The sequence below is a fragment of the Callospermophilus lateralis genome, chromosome 9, assembly GCF_048772815.1.
Source record: "Callospermophilus lateralis isolate mCalLat2 chromosome 9, mCalLat2.hap1, whole genome shotgun sequence".
Classification (NCBI taxonomy): Eukaryota; Metazoa; Chordata; class Mammalia; order Rodentia; family Sciuridae; genus Callospermophilus; species Callospermophilus lateralis.
This window is the reverse complement of record NC_135313.1, coordinates 59,627,440-59,650,410: the sequence shown is the minus strand read 5'-3', so window position 1 is coordinate 59,650,410 and position 22,971 is coordinate 59,627,440. Positions and strand designations below refer to the sequence as shown.

The 22,971-nt window shown below is 33.6% G+C and overlaps 1 protein-coding gene across 1 annotated transcript in view; it reads right to left on the bottom strand.

Moving 5' to 3' along the window:
• Window positions 1-22,971, bottom strand: part of Tlk1 (tousled like kinase 1) — a 130,468-nt gene that overhangs the window by 68,191 nt on the left and 39,306 nt on the right. The window contains exon 2 of the mRNA XM_076865737.2: window positions 19,528-19,646. Coding sequence (XP_076721852.1) covers window positions 19,528-19,646 — 119 coding nt within the window. The remainder of the gene's footprint in view (window positions 1-19,527; window positions 19,647-22,971) is intronic.

Below are 22,971 nucleotides of genomic sequence, written 5' to 3'. Positions count from 1 at the left end.
TTCCCTTACATAGAGACTAAATAAAAAATTGAAAGAAAAAAGAAAACTAGAGAATCAATGCAAGAAACCCTGGTCTAAATAATGAGAGCTCCAGAAAAAAGAATTTTAAAACTGAGTAGTTCAAATTATCCAAAAAAATAATTCAAGAAACTTTCCCAGAACTCTAATGTGTGAGTTTCTGGACTGGAAGGACACACTGTTTTGAACCAAGCATACTGAATTCAAGACCACACCAAGACATATTATAATAAATTTAAAATGCTAGAGAAGATCATAAAAAGCTTTCAGAGAAGTACAGGTCACTTACAAAGTTATCAGGATTCAAAATAGCAGTGGAGTGCTCAGCAGTAAAATGCTCTGAAAATTCTAAGAAAATGATTTCCAATCTAGAATTCTACTCCCCAGATAAACTAACAAGCAAGTAGGAGGTACAAAATATGCAAGATCTCAACAACAAAAATTCATCACTCTTATACCTTTTCTTAGGAAGTGACTAAAGAATCTCTTTCATCAAAACAAAGGAATAAACCAAGAAAAGAAGATACAAGTTGCAAGAACAGGAGCTCAAACACAGGACAGACAAAAACAGAAATTTTCATGATAAAAAAGGAGATTCTCAGCATACTACAGTGACATAGCTACATCAATGTTTAAAACAACTCAATTCAGAATAGCCAAGCTATGGAATCAACCTAGGTGTCCTTCATCAAATGAATGGATTAAAAAAATGTGGTATATATACAGAATGGAGTATTACTCAGCCATAAAGAAGAACAAAATTATGGAATTTGCTGGTAAATGGGTAAATGAGAATATCATGCTAAGTCAAATAAGCCAGGCCCCCATAACTAATGGCCAAATATTCTCTCTGATATGTGGATGCTAACTCATAACAAGGGAGGGTGGGGAGAATGGAAGTCCTTGGATTAGACCAAAGGGAATGAAGGAAAGGGAGTGGGGAGGGGAATAGGAAAGACAGTGGAATTAATGATCTATCCTTATATATGAATACACAACCAGGGTAACTCCACATCTTGTACAACCACAAGAATAGAATCCTAATTAGAGTTATACACCAGTATGTACAATATGCCAAAAGGCACTCTACAGTCATGTATTTCTAAATAATAATAATAATAATAATAATAAAATATGTAAAATAAAAATAAAAGAAGATTCTCAAATGACATGCATCCTAGATATAAAGAATAACTAGCATGGACAAAAACAGAAGAATGAAGGACTTTGGGAGTGATGTCTAAAAATAAAGGAAAAGAGGGAAGGAAAAAATAATTTGTATTTTAAAATAAGAGAGACTGGTACATGTTTACTGGTGAATATATGGATAATCACATTGTACTTAAAAAAAAACTTAAAAAGACATCTACTATTAACTCTATGGGGGAAAAAGTTACACAAAAGAAGAAATGTAATAATGAAAATTTTCATGACTCACCTATGAATAAATTTCCAGTCAAAATATGAACACTGAAAAACTGAATTAATCATAAACTGAAATACTGAGTGCTATCAAAATTAGGATGGGAAAAAAATGAGGAGGGGAACAGGAAAAGTGTGGATATTTCTTTAAGAGTACTGGAGCTGGGGCTGTAGCTCAGCGGCAGAGTGCTTGCCTAGCACATGAGACACACTGGGTTCGATCCTCAGCACCACATAGAAATAAAACAAATAAAATAAAGACATACTGTCCGTCTACAACAAGAATTTTAAAAAAAAAAAAAAAAGGTATAAGACTGGATTGTTTGAAAGACCCAACTCCTTATCTTCTATAAAACGAAGTCAATAACTATCTGAAATTGAAAGATAAGTAACTATCATAATTTAAAATACATACGTAAAAAAAAGCTACAAAAGAAGAGGAACTGACTTTGGGAAGAATGCATCTAAGGCTGGAAGGATGGGACAAAGTTCTATCAATTATACTATAGGCCTAAAAGATTTGCCTAAAAGATTGTGTGACTCTTACTTCTTATTTGTAGGAATTCTTTCTACATTCTGGGTTATAGGTCTTCCATGGTTTGCCTTTTCACTCCCTTTTTTTTGTCATTTTAAACATGGTTAAATTTACAAATGTTTTTCTTTATGTTTGTGCCTTGTATAACCCATTTATAAAATTTGTCAATCCAACTCATAAACATAATCTATTCTTATTAAAACTTTATTGTGACTACAATTTAACTGGAATTCGTTTTTGTATCATGGTAAGAGCTGGGAATTAAGGGATTTTTATTTCCCCATACAAATATCCAATTGCTCTAGTGCATCTATTATAAAATCACCTTTTTCCCAAGGCACTGCAGTGTCACCTTTGTCATAAATCAAATTATGACATAAGGATGACAGTTGCTGAACTCTGTTCTGTTCTATTGATATACTTTTTTCTACCTTTTTGTCAATATTACACTAATTAAATTATTTTAACTTTATTATATTCCTTGATATCTAATAGTATGGTTCCTTCAGCTTTGTACCTCCCGCCAGCCTTTTTTTTGTTTTTGTATTTCCTTTAAGACTGCCTTAACCATACTTGGCCTTTATAATTTGATATAAGTTTTAGAATCAGCCTGCCAATTTCTCCACTCCTCAAAACCATGTGGGATTACAGTGAATCAATAGAACATTTTAAGAAGTGATGGCATTATAACACTGTCTTCCAAAACATGAACTTTATACCTCTCATTTGGTTAGGGTTTTTTGATTTTTCTACATTCTACAGTTTTCAGTGACAATGTCTTTTGAGTATTTCCTATACTGCTGTACGTGGTATCATTTTAATAACTTCATTTTCCATTTAATTGTTGTTGACATATACAAATATAATAAATTTAATACATGATTTATATTCAAAGACCTTGATTAATTTACTTCTTAGTTTTATTCATAGATTCTTGGCGATTTTTTTCTATGTCACAATCATGTTATGGGAACCATCTTTATTTCTCTATGGGTACCAGTTACATAATTGTGTTTAGTTACTGAAAATTCATTGAGCAATAGCCTTATGAGCTGGGGATTTGGCTCAGTTGTAGGGTACTTGCTTAGCATACACGGGGCCCCAGGTACAGTCCCCAGTACAACAACAATATCAACAAAAATATACTTACGATATATACATTACTCTATATGTACTGAGGAGAACTACTTAGAAGCTCTGCAATTTATCTAATTTCACTATTGACATAAAAATCTTCATATTTCATCAAAAGGTGTTTCTTGTAAAAAGTACTTATTTAAAAAGATTGATAATCTCATTATTGATTCCTCGGAGAACATAACTATAACAACTCTTCATAGATTAGTATCCATTTATTCTTTTTTTATAAGTATTTTTAAATTGTAGAGGGACAGAATATTTTATTTATTTATTTTTTGTGGTGCTGGGGATGGAATCTAGTGCCCCACAAATGCTAGGCAAGCAAGCACTCTACCACTGAGCTACAATTGCAGCTCCCCCATTTATTCTTACCTTAGCTTCTGTATCAAAATTAATTCTGCATCAGAATCAGTTTAGAAATGCTTTTCCTAATTACAATATAACTCTACTTTTAAAATTATTTTAATTTCTTTCTTTCCAATTATAATTGCACATTATTTATAGCGTACAGTGTGATATTTCAAAACACGTATACAATGTGTATTGATCAAATCGGGGTAATTAGTATTTTCATTTCCTTACCATTTCTTCTAGCTCCTCTTTAGTTCTTTTTTTCTTCTTTCTTTATTTATTTTATTTGGTACTGGGGATTAAACTCAGGGGCACCTTATCCCTGAGCTACATCCCTAGCCTTTTTAATTTTGACACAGGGTCTCACTATATTGCTTAGGGCCTTGCTAAATTGCTGAGGCTGGCTTTGAACCTGTGATCTTTCTGCCTCAGCCTTCTGAGCTACTTGGATTATAGGTGTGGGCCACTGTACCTGGCATTCTTCTAGTTCTTTACAAATATACAACAAGTTAATGTACACTATAGTTGCCCTACTGCTACTAGAATGTGTTCCTCCTATCTAACTGAACTGTGATACTCATTATCCAACCTCCCAACTACCATTCTTAGCCTCTAAGTAGTGCTACTCTCTATCATTTGGGGATCAACATTTTTGGTTACCACATAAGAAAGAAAATGTTTATTTATGTGTCTGGCTTATTTAACCTAACATGTCTTCTACTTCCATCTAATTTTCTCACAAACCACAGCATTTCATTTTTTAATGGTTAAATAATATTTCATTGTGTGTATGTGTGTCCCATTTTTCTTAACCATTCATCTGTCTGACTCCTCATCTGAGCTACCGTACATAGTGCTGCAATACACATGGGCATATAGGTGTCTCTTTGATATGCCGATTTAATTTCCTTTGGACTTATACTAGAAGTGGGATAGCTGGTAGACATTGGGAATGTATGTTTAGTATTATGAGGTCTTGTGGTTTGAATGTGAGGTGTCCCCCAAAAGATCACATGCAAGATAATGCAAGAGGTTTGGAGAAGAAATGATTGGGTTATAGCCTTAATCTAATCAGTGAATTACTCAATCTCACCCCAGGGAATTAACTGAGTGGTAACTGGAGGTAGGTGGGGTGTAGTTGGAGCAAGTAGTTCACTGGGGGTGTAGCTATCGGCTATATATTTTGTTTCTGGAGAGTGGAGACACTCTCTCCCTGCTTGCTGATCACTATGTGAGCCGCTTCCCTCTGCCATACTCTTCCGCCATGATATTCTGCCTCACCTTGAGCCCCAAGGAATGAAGCCTGCTGTCTATGGATTGAGACCTCTGAAACCGTGAGCCCTCAAATAAATTTTTCCTCCTAAAATTGTTCTGGTAAGATCTTTTAGCCACAGCAAGAAAAAATTGCTGAATAAAACACGAGGAATCTCCATGTAGTTCCCCATAAGGGCCATGCTAATTTACATTCCCATGATCAGTGACTAAGAGTTCTCCCATTGGGCTGAGGCTGTAGCTCAGTGGCAGAGCACTTGCCTAGCACCTGTGAGGCACTGGGCTCAATCCTTAGCACCACATAAAAATAAATAAATAAAGGCATTCTGCCCATCTATAACTACAAAAAATTTTTAAAAAGACAAAAGAGTTCTTTCTTATCCACATTCTTGCCAGCATTGATTATTTTGCTTTTTTAATAATAGACATTGTTATTGGGTAAGAAGATATCTCATTGTGGTTCTGGTTTGCAATTCCCTGAGGGCAGTGATATATAACCCTATAAGGTTTTCATGGTATTCTGGCCAACAGTATGGTGAAAAAAAACAATAATTAAACTAGCCGATACCTTTTTTTTTTTTAACTGAGACTATTAAAATTAACATTTAAAAATTAAATTTCTCAGTTGCACTAGCCATATTTTAAGTCAACTAACAGAATAACAGGCCACACAGATATAAAACAGAGCCACCATTATAAAAATTCTGTTGCAGAGTTGCTATAGACCAGGGGTCAGAAAACTCTATAGCTCTCCATCTATTTTTATATATAAAATTTTATTGGGACATAGCCACACTCATTTGATTACATACAATTTGTGGTTACTTTAGTGCTATGACAGCAGAACAACTGAGACATTGTGTATGATGTACCATATGATGTACATATTAACTACTTGGACCTACAGAGAAAAAGTTATACACCTTTGCTATAGACCATATCCCCCCCTCCAACAACAACAACAAAAATATGGTAGGAATGTGCATGTGTGTATATGTAAGAAAGAATGAGAATGAATGGAAATGCTTTTACAGTTAAGAGTGCAATGCTATATTTCACCAACAGATGCCCCCACCTAACCAGCTATAATCTAGTGAAAAAAATTCCTCACTTCCCTAAAAAAGCAGTCTTAAATCTGAAATTTGAAATTCAAGTCTTTTGATACAAAACACAGTAAACACTTTCCCATTTTAGGCGCTCAACATTCGTTCCAAGTTCAAGACAGCACGAGTTTCCTTCTGGAAAACTACAGATTAATTTGCCTAACTACTGTTCTCCTTTCATATATACTCTCCACCCATACCAACAGCCAAGAAACCAAAGGGAAAGCACAAAACCAGTATTCAAATAATCAACTCTCTCCCCTTGAATTTTGTGTCTTGAAAGTGATATAATAAAGGAGGGATGGGGGAAAGGAGAGTGAGAGAAAATAAGAGTGTGTGTGTGTGTATGTGTGTGTGTGTTTGAATCCAGAAGAGATATAGAATCAGAACGTGAGTATTTCCTGCTGCCTAGAGACCCAGAGTTGCCCCAATTCCTAAGTCTGGGTTTCCAAGCCTCTGAACCATTCTATGAATTACACAATATCTGCCAAAATCTTCCCTTCTTTGTTTAAGGTAGCCAGAGTTCGTTTCTTTTTCTGCAAATAAAGTCCAATAATTAATATAAAATGTAAATCATTTAACAATGGTTTGGCAGAAAATATGGAACGGAATGAAGTGGAAAATAAAAATCACTATCTTAAAAACAAGATAATTTATCCATATATAATATTTAATTTTAAAAGGGCACACTGAATATTTTGACTAGGATGAGCTCTAAGGTAAAACTGTAAAACAGGCTAAGTTTTGGTCCCTAGCCTCAATCTCAATCAGCACTACCACTATGCTGGTTCTTGACTCTGAGTTGCCCATTATTCACCCACTATTCTGTTCTTACCTCTCTGTTAATTGCCAATTAATTCTAAATATTAATTAAGGAGTTTAAATTTCAGTTTGCATCCATGAGTACAAAGGCAAAGCCAGTGGTATGTTTCCCATCTCCCCAAACATCTTTAGTTCACTAATATTCCAAAACATCCACTTAATATGCCAATGGGAATGAGTCACATTTTAACAGAACATGAAATGTGGATTTAACCTACAAACTAAGATCACCCTCCAACTCTTATAGCCATTACTATAATGACTATAAGGAATTTGAAATAGGGTTTGTGTTCTCTTTATGTAAACCAAGGACATTAAATGAAACTTTACACATAATCAGTATTTTAAATATATGCTGAGGGCTGGAGATGCAGTTCAAAAGTAGATCACTTGCCTAGCATGTGTGAGGTCCTGGGTTCAACATAGCACTGAAAAAAAAAAAAAAAACTGAGGGAATGAAGCAAGTGGGTGTTTTATTTTGTTTTCCATGTAATGTTATCAGCACAGAAATAAGTAAATTAGTAAACCAAACAAACCCTGGTCCTATTTTCAGTTCCAAATACCATGTTGGATCTTACTAGGGGCACAAAATCTCACTAGGGATCTTGTTGGTCATCACTAGGGGCACAATGTTAGAGCAAGTCCAGAAAGACTATATGAGCCATGGGAACTCCAGGTGAAATTCAAATATTTTCTCCAGTTTTCTTTAGAATACATCTATGTCTCAAAACTAGTCTTCTAATAGCCTTAGCCTCCAAGGTTTTCAAAACAGAATTAGAATCAAGGTATACTGTTTTGATTTCTTAAAGTTATTTCATTCCCCAAATTAAGCAACTGAGCTATGCCACAGTCCCTTGTACTCAAGATCTTAGCAGTCTGTAAAAAATAAATTAACATGTAATAGGGTAAAATCTGTTCTGGTACATATAGATTATCAACGGAAGGACACAGTTTGCCAAATTTGATTTGGGCAATCAGGTGAAAAGAAGCAGTCATAGAAACATTTGACCTTTGACATTTAAACAGCAGTGAATCTGATGAAAAAGGGGGATAAGGGCAAGTGAAGCAAAGTTAACTGCATGTTCAACAAAAAAAAGATGTGAAAAACTATGCTCATTATGGAACCACTGGTGGTCTGATATGACTGGATAAAAGCAGGACTATGAAGAAAAGATGAAAGGTGGGGCATAAAATTGGGCCATAGAGATAAGGCAAAGGTTCCAAGACAATTCAATGGTAAAAAATAGGCTTCTAAACAAAAGAGTCTGAAATTAACTGGCTAACCACATGAAAAAGAATGAATATGAACTCCCTTCCTCCTAAATATACACAAACGAACTCAAAATGGATCAAAGACCTTAAGAACCAGAACTAACTATACGTATTTTACCAGAAAACACTATGTGTGTGTGTGTGTGTGTATGTATGTCCGTGTCCCTGGATTAGGCAATGGTTTCTTACATATGATACTCACAGAATTAGAGAAAATATGCAATCATATATCTTGATATGTACAATCCTTAGAACTCAAGTGTGAATAAATAACCAAGTTTTTAAATGGGTAAAAGATTTGAACAGGTATCTCACCAAAGGAGATAATGTGAACAATAAGTACATGAAAAGTAAAGATTTCCAATCATTAAGGAAATGCAAATCAAAACACAATGATACCACTTCACACACCACTCAGACTGGCTATAATAAAAAAACTAACAAGCCCTGGCAAGGATATGGAGAAATTAGAATTGCTTATATATTGCTGATGGAAATGTAAAATGGCAAAACTATTTTGAAAAACAGTTTGGTAGTTTCTCAAAATATTAAACATAGAGCCACCGTAGCATTCCTCTCCTACCTACATACCCAAGAGAGCTAAAACACACGTCTACACAAAAACTACCAAAGTGTTCCTAACAGTTCATAATATTTTTGTCCAAAAAAATGGTAACAACCCAAATGTCCACTAACTCATGAGTGGATAAATAACATGTGGCATATCCATATAATGAAATTATTTGGTCATAAAGAGGAACGAGTACTGATATATGTATTACAGCATTTATGAACCATAAAAACATTATGCCAGGTGAAAAACGCCAGACACAATGTTACATAGTGTATAACTGCATTTATATGACATGTCCATAATAGAAAATTCTAGAGAGACAAAAAGTAAACTAGTACTTTCCATGAACTAGAGTATAAAGTAGGGGAACAGGGAAGTTGCTGCTAATGGTCAGGGGTTTCATTTAGAGGGCAGGAAAAACATTCTGGAGTTTGACAATCGTGGTGTGTGAACAACTGTGTATATATTTAAAAACTACTGAGTGCATATTTTAAATGGGTCAATTTTATGGTATGTGAATTATCTTTCAGTATGAAAAGATATAAAATTTCAAATTATTGGAGAGAAAAGAGCATAAAAGAAAAAAAGCTTGACAAAATACAGTATATAGCATATAGCAGGGATAGGCTCAGCATCAGTCATCTTTCAATTGTGTTTGCAGCTGTTATTCTCTAACACCAGTGCAGCCATTAGCCAATGAAGCTCTAGCTGAAGGAGAAGTGGGCTAAGGAGGTGTCAATATCATGGCTTATCCCAGCAGAGTCCTCCTCAAATCAACAGGGTGGTAAAGCACTCAGGAAGCAATCAGCTACTAAAGTCACTTCCAAATGCACCGACTACTGGACGGATGAAAAAAATCTCATCCCAAGTTTAGAAACTGCAACATTTTGTGACATTTGACATTATTAAAAGTCCACTGAACTTATGATTCATAAATCCCCCCCTTCCAGTGTCTGTTGTGAGAAATTACTCAAGTCTTCAAAAACAGATCTGCACTTCCAGACCAATTACTGGTGGTTTGCACAAGTCAAGTGAGGTCTATCTGGTTGGCCTGTTTTGAACACACCAACCTGTGTGCTATTCATATCAAACATGTACCAATTATGCCAAAAGACATCCAGTACAAACCACATACACGGAGAATAAGAATTCATTATGATGGAAAACATTTCATTCTGGAAAAAAAAAATTCCCCTTTTTGGTATTTTGGAACATCAGATATTTCCCCATGGGGTCAAAAGGTACCTACCTAAGTGTATGATTTCAAGAGGGAAAACAAGGTATAGAAATCAGATATTGGCAATTTTCCCATTTTAATTTGTTTGAATTTTTTATATAAATGCAGGAACATAAAGCATTAATGTAAGTCAGAATGTATCAGTAAATAAGTTTCAACAGTTTGATTACATAACAATTATAAATAAACTTATTAAATTTTTCTGGACAATATCAGCACATATATTTTTTAAACAAGTAAATTTTTTATTGACAAACAACAAAAAATATAGCAGTATATAACCCTTTATATAAACATTCAAATAAACATTAGGTACACATGCAAACACACACACACACACACACACACACACACAGAGAGAGACTCAAAGTTTTCAGAGAATAAGAACTGTTTGAAATTGATTTTAAATAGACAATGTAAATGAGCTATTTCAGTTCATTTCTGAGTATTTTTCTAGAATCTCTATGTCTACACAAGTAAATTAAATATATCTTCTTTGGTTCCTCTTTTCTTAAAGCTGGTTTTAAACAGAGTGCCCTGCAATACATTTTTCCCTTAATGCATCTTGAAGAAACTTCCAAATCAATAAAAAGATAACTTCATCTTTTCTTTTTTCCTTTGCTATTTCCTTTCTTTCAAACAAGTAATCTACTGTTCATGCCATATTTCAATAAGTCCTTTATGATCCTGCCACAGAAGAGGAGAATTATTTTTGTTGGCACCATAGTTTCCCCTTTTCTGATATATTTAATTTCATTTTTTATTCTATAAATCAGTACATTAACTTTTAACAATGTAATTTTTTTTTCTTTTAAAGTTTTAACTGTGCCGTAACTTCTCACTATGTAACATAAGAAAATATATTTTCCACTTAGTTTCTTTCCCCAAATGACAGCTACATGGAAACTTAACATCATTACAGTTGGAAACATTTGCTTTTATCTTCTATCTATAACCTTACAACAATGCCATAAATCTGTGCCATAAGGGTCTGGCAAGTAAAATAAACAGATAAATTAAAAACAAAAAGTATGAATTATAGAATAAAGGTTTTCTTTCCGGTTGTTTCTTACTATTTGCTGTAAATGCTGAATTAATTAATAAGGAACCATCACTTCAAGGGGAAATAAAGAGTTATGTTCCTGTAAGCTTCTGAACAAAATTTGGCCTATTGATCAATACATAACCTTGTTTTATGTATTTAGGTCTAAAGACACCTTACTTAATAGATATATTATCGACTCATTAACATTTAACTTATGACCATAGTACTATAACTCACGTCTGAGCAAAGTTTATCAATATGTATATTTCTTTTGTAAAGCACATCACAGCCTTCTTATAAATACTAGGAAGTAGTTCTGAACTATGTTTGGGGGTCATTAACAAAAATGTGAAAAATATAGCACTAAATAAACTGAGGAAAGAATACAGTATGAAAGCTTAAAAAAGAGCGTCAATTTGGCTGGGCACAATGGCGCATGCCTGTAATCCCAGCAGCTCAGGAGGCTGAGGCAAGAGGATTGCAAGTTCAAAGCCAGCCTCAGCAATTGGGCAAGGCACTAAGTAACTCAGCAAGACCCTGTTTCTAAACAAAATACAAAAAAGGGCTGGGGATGTGGCTCAATGGTCAAGTGCCTACGAGTTCAATCTCCAATATGCCCCCCCAAAATGTCCATTTTGTTTGTCTGTTTTGATTTTTTGCAGTACCAGAGATACAAACCAAGGCCTCTCTACCACTGAGCCACATCACCAGCCCTTTTGAAAAATGTTGAAATAGGGTCTCACTAAGTTACTGAGTCTGGCCCCAAACTTTCAATCCTCCTGCCTCAGCTTTCAGAGTAGCCGGAAGTATAGACATGATTCATCATATTCGGCTTTTTGGTTTGTTTTTTCTTTTCCCATAGCTTTACTGAGGTAAAATTGAACTACAATAAAATACACATATTTGAAGTATGCAATATGATCAGTTTTTACATGTATGTAACCAATACAATCAATATAAAAAGCATTTCCATTACTTTTTAAAAATTTGAAATCATGCAGACTATTTCCTACATGATTTATTACATTAGAAATCAATCACCTTAAGAAATATAGAACCTCACCCCCACAAGTCAACTAAAATTTTAATCAAAATTAAACGGCACACTTATAAATATCTCAGCAATCAAGGAAGAAAGCACAAGAGAAGTAAATAAAAAGTACGTCAAACTGAGTGATAATAAAAGCTTAAAATATCAGATGTACTAGGAAGAAAAAAAGAATAGGAGCAGAAGTAATATGAAATAGAGAATAATACAGCTAATTTTATAAAAAGCAAACAAGTCTAATCAAGAAAAAAAGCAAGAACATAAAAATTAAAATCAGTGGAAAGGGAGCTATCAAAATAATCCACAGAGGCTAAAATTATATTAAGGTAATATTACAACTGTATGCCAACATATGGGATATCTTACATAACACAGTCTATATTAAAGAAAGATCCATGTGCTGCTGAGAAGAAAGTTAAGAGTGTCAATTTGTTCAGTCTCAGATAACTCAAATCTTTCACCATTCTCCATAGGTGCAGGCCCTTAGATGACAACAAAAGCAATAAGAGTTTTATTTTTGAAGTAATAAACAAATTTGAGCAAGTAGGTGAATTTGCAAATATGGAATCCTCAAATAATGAGGGCTGACTCTGTAGGATGAAGGGATTATATTCATCAAATCAAGCAAATCCCACATAGTCTTGCTCATTTATTTGAACAGTTTAAATCTAAAAGAATTATATTAAAATCCTTAAATACAAATGTGTTTTAACAAATCCACCATATATTTCTTGAACAGTTTGGCAGGTAAAAATTTACGACTATCATAACTTCTTTATCTTTAGCCTATAAAAACAGATTCAAGTCTAAGTAATCTTGGGGTTTCCATCACAAGAAGAGAAACACAATAAACAAACATTAATGTTTAATACTATGAAGGAACCAATAGCTCTAGTTTTAAAAAAAGGAGGAGGCAGTGGACGGGGTGGTATAACATAGGTATCATCCTACACAGCACAGTGAGAAATCTTCCCTGAAGAGGTGACATTCGAGCAGAAATTTGAATAAAGTGAGGAAGAACTATAAAGCACCTGGCAGATAAGCCAGGGAAGGTACCATGGTGGTACAGCTGTTAATAGAGATGAGCAACTACCAATGGCTAGATCTTAGAAGGCTTTTTGTTGGCACAGTGAAGATTCTGAATTTTAAGTACAATTGAAAATCTCTGGAGAGTTTTGAGTTGGGGACAAAATTGATCTCAAACTTATATTTTAACTGTATTTTATTTTTCTATGATTATCTATAACACTTTCTTTTCAGAAGTTTTGTCATTTTTAGAGAGATGTTTCTTGTCAACAGCCTATAGAGGGATTCCCATTTCCTATGATAATATATACTTGGTTTTATTTCTTCTATCTTATATAATAGCATATAAAAGTAAAATACTTTGTTTCTTCTTTCTCCTTCCCTTTCTTGGATTATGTCTCTTTTTATTCTACCTTCCAAAACCCACTGCAGTAATTTACACTTCTATGTACATCACCTCTGTTGTCTGTGTTCACTTTCTTACTTTTGGTAAACATAATACTGGTCTTCTTTACAGACAAATAAAATCCTAATTATTATTCTGTTCTCCTAGATGACTTTCTTATCACCTTTCTCCCTACCCTTTTCTCCCAGAGCACCATCACTATTAGAAATTTGATCCTTAAGAGTGCTTTTACTGCTGGGTGAGTGCATGAACACCTGTTCTACCAGCAACTTGGGAGGCTGAGGCAAGAGGATCACAAGTTCAAAGCCAGCCTCAGCAACTTAGAGATACCCTTTCTCAAAATAAAAAAAAAAATAAAAGGGCTGGGGATGTGGCTCAGTGGGTAAGCACCTCTGGGTTCAATCATCCCTGGTACCAAAAAAAAAAAGATTGTCCTTCTATATTAAAAACCTTCAGTGGTACTAAAATTTGCCACCCAGTAATACTGCATTTCAAAGGTACATTATCATCATCCATTTAAATAAAAATATTTTAAGACCATTGCTCACTATTGGTTTACATTTGTAGTTTCACCTATATTTATTTTTAAATGAGAATTTTTTAAAATTATACACCCAAAAGATGAAAGCAAACATTAATTAATTATTATCTTCTGACATATATAAATACTCAAATTTCTCCTACTGTCACAAAGATGTCCTCTGTAACTGTTTTTCCCCCAATTCAGGAGCAAATTAGGATTCAGATTTACACATTACATTTGGCTGCTATGTATCTTTAGTCTCAATACAACCTAGAACAATAACACTTATCCCACTTTGTTCTTCATGGCACTGAATATTTTGAAGGGTTCAGGCCAGTTATCCAGGAGAATGTCCAAGGGGTACTTTATCATAATTAAATTAAAAATAAACATTTGCAACATTTAAACTATAGCTGACTTGTGTACCTCCTACTGCATTACCTTAGAATACACATGTCAGACTTTTTGTAACCATGCCAAAGAAAAGTTTGACCTTATTTATTACAGTGGGAACCACTGGTTTCTATTTTAAAGACACATTTTTCTCTTTTGTAATTAATAACTAATCTATGTATGGGGGGGTGAAACATTGAGAACTTGTAAATATACAGTTCTCCAAAACATCTTCTAAAAATGGAATACTAAAACATCAGCACTCACCTGTTCAATGGAAGGCAGATATTACACAACAAGGAGGCATTAGGCAGTGTATGATGAAAGGGAGTCAGAAAATAATAATTATAATAAATAACAGAGACAGAATTCACCACTTAAGAGAGAAAACACTCATATTTCAAACAAAAAACAAATGTTGTTCATAAGAAGTACTTAAAGAGTACAAAAGGACAAAAAACACACCCAAGACAAACATGAAAAGGAAGCTGAAGGTGACATAAATATTATACCGTTATAAAAGGAACAATAAAACAAGATATATGCACGTAAAAATACACCCTCAAATGTGTATCAAGTAAAAACTAATAAACTGCAAGCAGTAATACATAAATCAAAAATCACACTATAATATTTCAGCAAAAGACAAATCAAGCAGACAAGGAGGTATCAGAAACCTGAACAAATACAATTAAGAGCTATTTAGATATGAAATGCTTATAAAACAGCACATTCAGGGACTGAAATCATAGAAACTGTATTTTCTGATTAGAATGCAATAAATTAAAAATCTGTAACAAAAGAATAGCTCAGAATATGCCATGCTAGCACTTCTGTGTTAAAAAGGAAATAAAGGCAATTATGAAATATATAAAACTGAACAATAATATAGCATCTACTGAAATGTGTGGGACAAAAAGGAATTCTTAAGAGGACAGCATTAATCAGGATATATGAATGGTTAAAATAAATGAGCTGATACTAACCTCCCACTTGCTAGAATGGCTAAAATAAAAAAGAAAAAAAAAATCACATTGCCATATGTTGGTGAGGAGACAGAAAAATTGAAGTTCTTATACACTTTGAAAAAATTTCTCATATACTTTGAAACTCTGGAAGTTTCTAATCAATTTAAGCATATATCCACTCTATTCCTAAGTATTTTCCAAAGAGAAATGAAAACATTCACCAAAACATTTACACAAGAAAGTTACACAAACTTTTTCATGATATGCAAAACAAAAATATCTGATCCGATTATCACTCCATGATGTGGTCAACTGATACAATAAAATACTTTTTAGCAACAAAAATGAATGAACTTTTAAAATAGCACCATCAATAAATATCAAAAATATGTTAAGTGAAAGAAGTCAAATACAAAAAAATCACTGCATGATTCTGTTTATATGGAATCCCAATTCAGGCAAAATTCATTTGTAGTGACAGAAATCAGGGATTGAGGCAGAGGGCATTTGACAAGAGGGAACTGACTAGAAAGAAGCAGAAGAAAACTTTTTGAAGGAATGAAAATATTCTATATTTTGTTTTATTTGGTATTTACAACATGTAAACTATTTCCAAAGCTCTAAGAGGGCAGAATACACAAACGTTTATAGTAGTTTTATTCCTAATCACTGAAACACTGGGAACAACCCAAACCTTCTTCATCTGGGAAATGGATTAAAAAGAAGAGTGGTATATGCATACAATGGAATAATATTAATTGCAATAAAACAATCACACTATTGATAATCTTAAACAATACTGGTGAATCTCACATAAGAAACCACTACATTTAGTTGAAAGAAGCAAGACTCAAAAAACTACATACTGGAGTTCATACTCCATTTGCATGACATTTTAGAAAAGCTCAACTATAGAACTTGAACAGGAAAGAGACTGGTAGTTGCCAAGGCAACCTAGGGGGGTTCGATACAAAGGGAGTTTGGGGGAATATTTTAGGGTGAGGAAACTATTTTTTATCTTAGTTGTAATGGAGATTACACAATTGTATTTTTTTGTTTGTTTGTTTTTGTTGTTGTTGTTGGTATCCGGGATTGAACCTAGGGGCACTCAACCACTGAGCCACATCTCCGGCCTTATTTTGTATTTTATTTAGAGACAGGGTTTCATTGAGTTGCTTAGCACCTTGTTTTTGCTTAGACTGGCTCTGAACTTGCAAAACTCGTGCCTCAGCCTTCTGAACGACTGGGAGTGTCCACCAGCTGTCCATATTTTTAAAAATTTACAACAGAATTATATAAGTAAAAGGGTGAATTTTATTACATGGAAACTATACCTTAGCAAAGACCACAAGGAGAAGATATTAGAACTGAACACATAAGATCTATACATTTTATTTTATGTTTACATCTCCATAGAAGTAAATTAAGTAAATAAGCACTCATTTCAATTGATGAAAACCCAAAGCAACAGTAAGTAAATTAAGGCAAAAATCAATGGAAAAAAACAAGAAGAGAAAAACAGATACAGATTAAAGTGAAGATCTTTTTCTCTGAAATATTCATTTTTTTCTCTGAAATATTCTTTTTCTCTGAAACATTCAGAGCTCTGGCAAGAATGAACAGAAAAGGAGACTATGAAGAAAGCAAGTTAACAAAAGAGGTTTTTGGGTTTTTTTTTTGTTGTTGTTATACTTTTTTTTTATCTTATTTATTTATTTATTTATTTATGTATTTTTATGTGGTGCTGATGTGTGAACCTAGCACCTCACATGTGCTAGGCGAGCAATTTACCACTGAGCCACAACCCCAGCCCCCAACAAGAGGTTTTTAAAAAGTATTTTAACTATACACCAATTAAAAAATGGAAATTATTACAGCTTTACAGGTAATGTCTTCTTATATTCCCAAGAATATTTCTCATGATACACTCATATTGTTGAAAAAACTCTGAAAATAGTGAAGAGGTCCAGATTCTTTTGTTTGACTAGTATGCTTATAAAACAGATACAGTGTGATAAAAATGCTGAGTATCTTGAGAGGCATAAAGATTACAAGAATGAATACATTTGTCAAAAATTAACGAACTAGCTGGGGATATATCTCAGTAGTAGAGTACTTATCTAGCATACAGAAGGCCCTGGATAATCCCCAGTATGGCCAAAACAAAACAAAATCAAAAACAACACTCACTGAACTATACTTGTCCAGTTTGTTCATCTATTTCTTTCAACGTTTCTATATAAAAATCCAAATGAAATCCAATAAATATATTTTTAAAGTAATACATCAAAATTAAGTTTATCACAGAAATGCAAACAAGTTTAAACACTTTTAAATCTACTAAATAACCATATCAATAATCCAAAGGGGAAAAAAAATCAGGATTCTTTCAAACAACAACAAAAGAAACTTTCATAAGTTCAACACCATTTAGGTTTTTAAAACAAGTGAACAAAAAGTTCTTAACTAACCAGTAATAGAAAAGCTATTCTTTAACTTGGTCATGGTTATATACTTATAATCTATAGCAAACATTAATATAAACATTGGATGATTCCTCTTTTAGGGAAAGTATAAAACATAGTACTTGAAGGTGGTTACAACATTAAGGAAAATAATTATATATAATATATACACACATATATATATAATATATACAAACACAACACATATACACACACACACATGCACGCACACATACATACATATAATATGACACATACATACATATAATATGACGGCTAGACACCAGACCAGATTTTAAAAACTTAAAAAAAACATCTTAAGCTGCAGTAACCCACTAGAAAGTAAAATTTTAAAAATTCTACAGAACTGAATAAAAATTGGGAGACATTTCATGAACTAAATAGGACAACCTAATCTTATAAAGATGTTAGTACTTCCCAAATTGATCTATACACTGAATGCATTCAGGAAAAAAAAAAAAAATCACACTTGATTCTTTTAAGGAAATAGATACAAATAAGCCACTACAGAATTCCCAAATCCTAACAAGCACATGAAAAGATGCTCAAATTTTATGAGGGAATAAAGATCCATAAATAAACTGATCTTAAAAGAACAAAAAGAGATTTGCTCTACTATATTAGAAGACATTCCAAAATACAATGATATTTTAATGTAATATTAGCACAAAAACACAGAGACAGACTCACATATATACATAGTAATCATCTATACTATCATGTGACAAATGATATGTAGTAAATATACAAGTCGTATATATGATAAAGGTGGTATCACCAATCAGTGAAAAAAAACATGGACAATTTAAGAAGCACTGCAGAGAAAACTGGTTCACCAGATGGAGGAAACACAAAACTGAATTGCTATTACACACCACAGATGAATTTAAAGGTAGAACATGAAATATTGTTATTACATCCCACTAGGAATTTCTTCAGTATTACTCACGGCCTATCAATTATTCTCAGCTACACCAAAAAAAAAAAAAAAAAAAAAAAATCAGGGGGGAGGAGGATATAAGAAAACCAGTTGGATTTGGTGGCACACACCAGTAATCCCAGCTACTCAAAGAGGTGGAGGAAGGAGAATGGCAAGTTTGAGGTAGCCTAAGCAACTTAGCAAAACCCTATCTCAAAATAAAAAAATACAGAGGGCTGGGAGCATAGTTCACTGGGAAAGTGCCCCTGATTTCAATCCCCAGTACTGGGAAACAAACAAAAACAAAGAATGATGGTACACTGTAGAGGAAATAATGGTCAACACACTAATACCCAGAAACCATGACTGTTATCCTACATGGCAAAAGGAGCTTTGCAGACGTGTCTGAGGACAAGGACTCTGAGTTAAGCAGATTATCCCAGATTATCTGGGTGGGCCTAAACTAATCATGAGTGAGTACTTAAAAGGACTTTTATTTGAAACATATAACATAAGGTTCCTGAAAAATGTTATGCTGTATTAGAAATCAGGTTTATAGGATGGTGAGGCTTATAGTTCAGTGGTAGAACACTTGCCTAGCATGCACAAGACCCTGGGTTCCACTTCCAGCACCACCAGAAAAAAACAAAAATCAAGTTTATAAATACTATCGTTTTAAACACATTATAAAAGTAATAATAGGGCTAGGGATGTGGTTCAAGTGGTAACGTGCTCGCCTGGCATGCGCGGGGAGCTGGGTTCGATCCTCAGCACCACATAAAAAAAATAAAATAAAGATGTTGTGTCCACCGAAAACTAAAAATAAATATTAAAAAAATTCTCTCCTCTAAAAAAAAAAAGTAATAATAGTTCGCTGTTAAGCAAATATATAGAGTTCCTTTACAAAATATTTTAGGCAATTTAATGCAGACAAAGAATATTAAAGAAAAATTAAAGTTTTACTCACTTTAGCTCCAACGCTGCAACTACCAGTGCTCCCAGTGCTCCCACTTGCAACTCCAGTAAATCTAGCTTCCAATAACTCTTGCCTTCTTGGATCCAGACTATGAAGCTCATCCATTGCACCTATTAAGAAAAAGAAAAACAGACATACAATGCAGATCTGTACATGGGTGTATGTTGTGCACATACATATTCATATACAAACACAAAATATACAGTTAGTTGTCAATGAAATTTTATAAACAAATGCTATAAACTGATGAAATTAGGAGACTTTAAGATTTTTATAATATTCACACATTTATCAAAAACATCCTGCCAATTACAGTGGCACACGTCTGTAATCTCAGCAACTCAGGAGGCTGAGGCTGGAGGATTCCAAGGCCAGCCTCAGCAACTTGGTAAGACCTGTCTCAAAACAAAATATAAAAAAATACTTTGTGTACAATCAGTGACTTGAAAACTTGTGCTCTATATGTGTAATATGAAATGAATGCATTCTGCCTTCATATATAACAAATTAGAATAAATAAATAATGTAATAAAGAAGAAATAATTTTTAAAGATAAAAAGGACTGGGAATATAGGAATATGGCTTAGTGGTGGAGCCCTGGGTTCAATTCTCAGTACCAAAACAAACAAACAAACCACAAAACCACACAAAAAATACCCTACACTTTTGACTATAACCTACAGTAAGAAATATATTTTCCTTCCAATTCAGTATACAGATACATATATGCATAAAGAAGTTTTCCACAAACACTACACTATGGAAACTACTATAGTAATAAGAGTCCTGTAAGGTATCTATTTTATTCTAATCCATTAAGGGGGAGTAGACAACACTAACTGTGAGTTATTAATGGACCACAAATCCACAGTTTGAAAAATATCACTTTGATAATAAGCTTGTACAGAATTTAGATACCGGTATTACCACCACTTAATTTTCATTTTGTTTCTATGCCTTATCTAGCTAACTAATTATCTAACTAATTATCTAGCTAATTTTAAAATGGGAAGGATTATTTTGTCATTGATAGGTCCCTGAAGATTTTTTTTGTACAGCTGTCCCTTGTTTTACACGGATGATTGGTTCTAGGACCCCATAGATACCAAAATCCACAGATGCTCAAGTCCCATTATACTTTAAATCATCTCTAAATTACTTATAATACCTATAAGTCAACAGCTGTTAGACCATATTGTTTACAGAATAGTTACAAGGGGAAAAAGTCTGTACTTCCTCAGTACAGTTGCAACGTTTTTCCTCCCAAACATTTTCAAATTTGTCATTGACTGAATTCATGCATGCCAGAAGCTTAAGGGTCAACTGTACAGTTCACAGCTTTAAGTTTTCACAAAGTAGATGAAACATACACATGGTTAAAGCAAATCACTGAGGTACAACTATTAGACAATCACCTTGAAAAGTGGGGATGGGGGGTTTAGCACTCTCACAAATTCTAGTTGAAGTTCAATTAATGTCTTAAAAATTATTTTATCTATGTCTACTAATTCTCTACTAACAGATAAATGGGGGTTCTCAAAGGTAACAGGAAAGATATTATAGGGAACATTTGTAAACTAAAATAGTCCTTCCACATACCCTAATTACCTCCTAAAGTTTAACAACTGTTCCTATACACTTGACCTTTTAAATTTCCCTTACTTACCTTTCATTCTCAACTGGATAGAGGACTTAGATGAACAGTGACCATCTTTCCACATTTACTTGCATCTCTGTACCTGAATATATCGCCCCCACCCCATCCACTCTTTATTCCATCTCAGAAAATACAGAAAGCTAAAAAGCTAAAGTTTTTAACTCTTGCTTTTGATCTCATTTCTTTTCAATATCTATAAAATCTTACATTCACATGTATATCATCTCTCTAGCACCTTCTCTCCCCCCCCCCCCCCGCCCTTTACCTCCTTCTGTCCTAGTTTGTTTTCTTAAAAGTCTACCTTGGCTTGAATTTCATGCCATTAATATAGTCATTTAATTCTTTCCTCAAACTAGTGATTTGTTACCTTAGTATAGCCAATGCTCCCATTTTTCTCTGATCCATTAGTACAACAAAAAGTATACTATTACTTGACAGGGGATGGGGCGGGCAGGGATAGGGGGACAAAAGCAAAACAAAAATAATTCTAGTGTTCAAAATTCTACCATACCTTTCTATTCCCTCCTGGTTCTCTTTTAACTATGACCATCTGTTCTCTTTTAGAGTCCCTGTGGCTCAAGTTTAGGATTCCCAAATCAAGTACCTATTATGTGACAAGTCCACCAATTCTTAAGCTTGACACTGGGACTACCAAATAACAATACTAATCTACAAGCATATGATTTTAATTAAGCATATTTATTAGTTGGAAGATGGGTATAGAATTTTATTAGATTCTTCTTTTGATATTTGCCTTCTTTGTTATTAATCTTTAAATTAATCACTTCTAATTAAAAGTTAAGTAGAAGTTCTTCAAATGTACAATTAAATGGACTTTAAAATTTGGAAATTTCCTTTACATTTACATCAGTCTCTGAAATGTTGTTGGAACTACAGGTTGAGGCTGAAAAATATATTCATTCAAATTCATGGGCTGGGGATGTGGCTCAAGAAGTAGCACGCTCACCAGGCATGCATGTGGCCTGGGTTCGATCCTCAGCACCACATACAAACAAAGATGTTGTGTCTGCCGAAAAATAAAAAATAAAATATTAAAATTCTCTCTCTCTCTCTTAAAAAAAATTCATGCAAAATGAAGATCTAACATCTTTGAAAGCATGAGAAGTATAAAAAACAGCTTGGCATTACTTGTGGATAAAATTGGTTGTCACAGAAATGATTATACTGCACTTTATATTTCACATATAACCACTATTTTGCCTTGTAATTTTAGGCTAAATTCATTTAAAAACATTATCAAGTTTGCAGGAAAAAAATAATTTTCAAAACTAAACACTATTTGATAATAATGGTTCAGAATGATCAGGAAAAAATTTCACCTCAGGTTTTAGCTCAAGTAATTACCAAAAAAAAAACCTTACCAATGTTAACCCAGTAGAGAGATTCAACCTCTATTTCTAACAAAAATTCATGCAGTTGATGCTAGCTTAAGAGTGAGTGACATTCACAGGTGGCAGTACTAATTCAATATACACAACAGACTCAAATATTTTCTGCAAATTACCTGCTGATGAATACACATGGAAAAAACATAGACTTTAAATATTCACATTTTCACAAATTTTGTAAATCTGTCCAACTAAGCCTATTTCCTGGCCCACACATACATTATCACCATCCATTGCAGCACATCTTAGTAGTTTCCACTTCATATTGTGCTTAGTGTTTTCTCAACTTTGAAAATATTCTTGTCTGTAGTTGTTACACAATAAAGATTCATAAGGTTAATTTTTCAACTACTACAATTTTGGCACTGA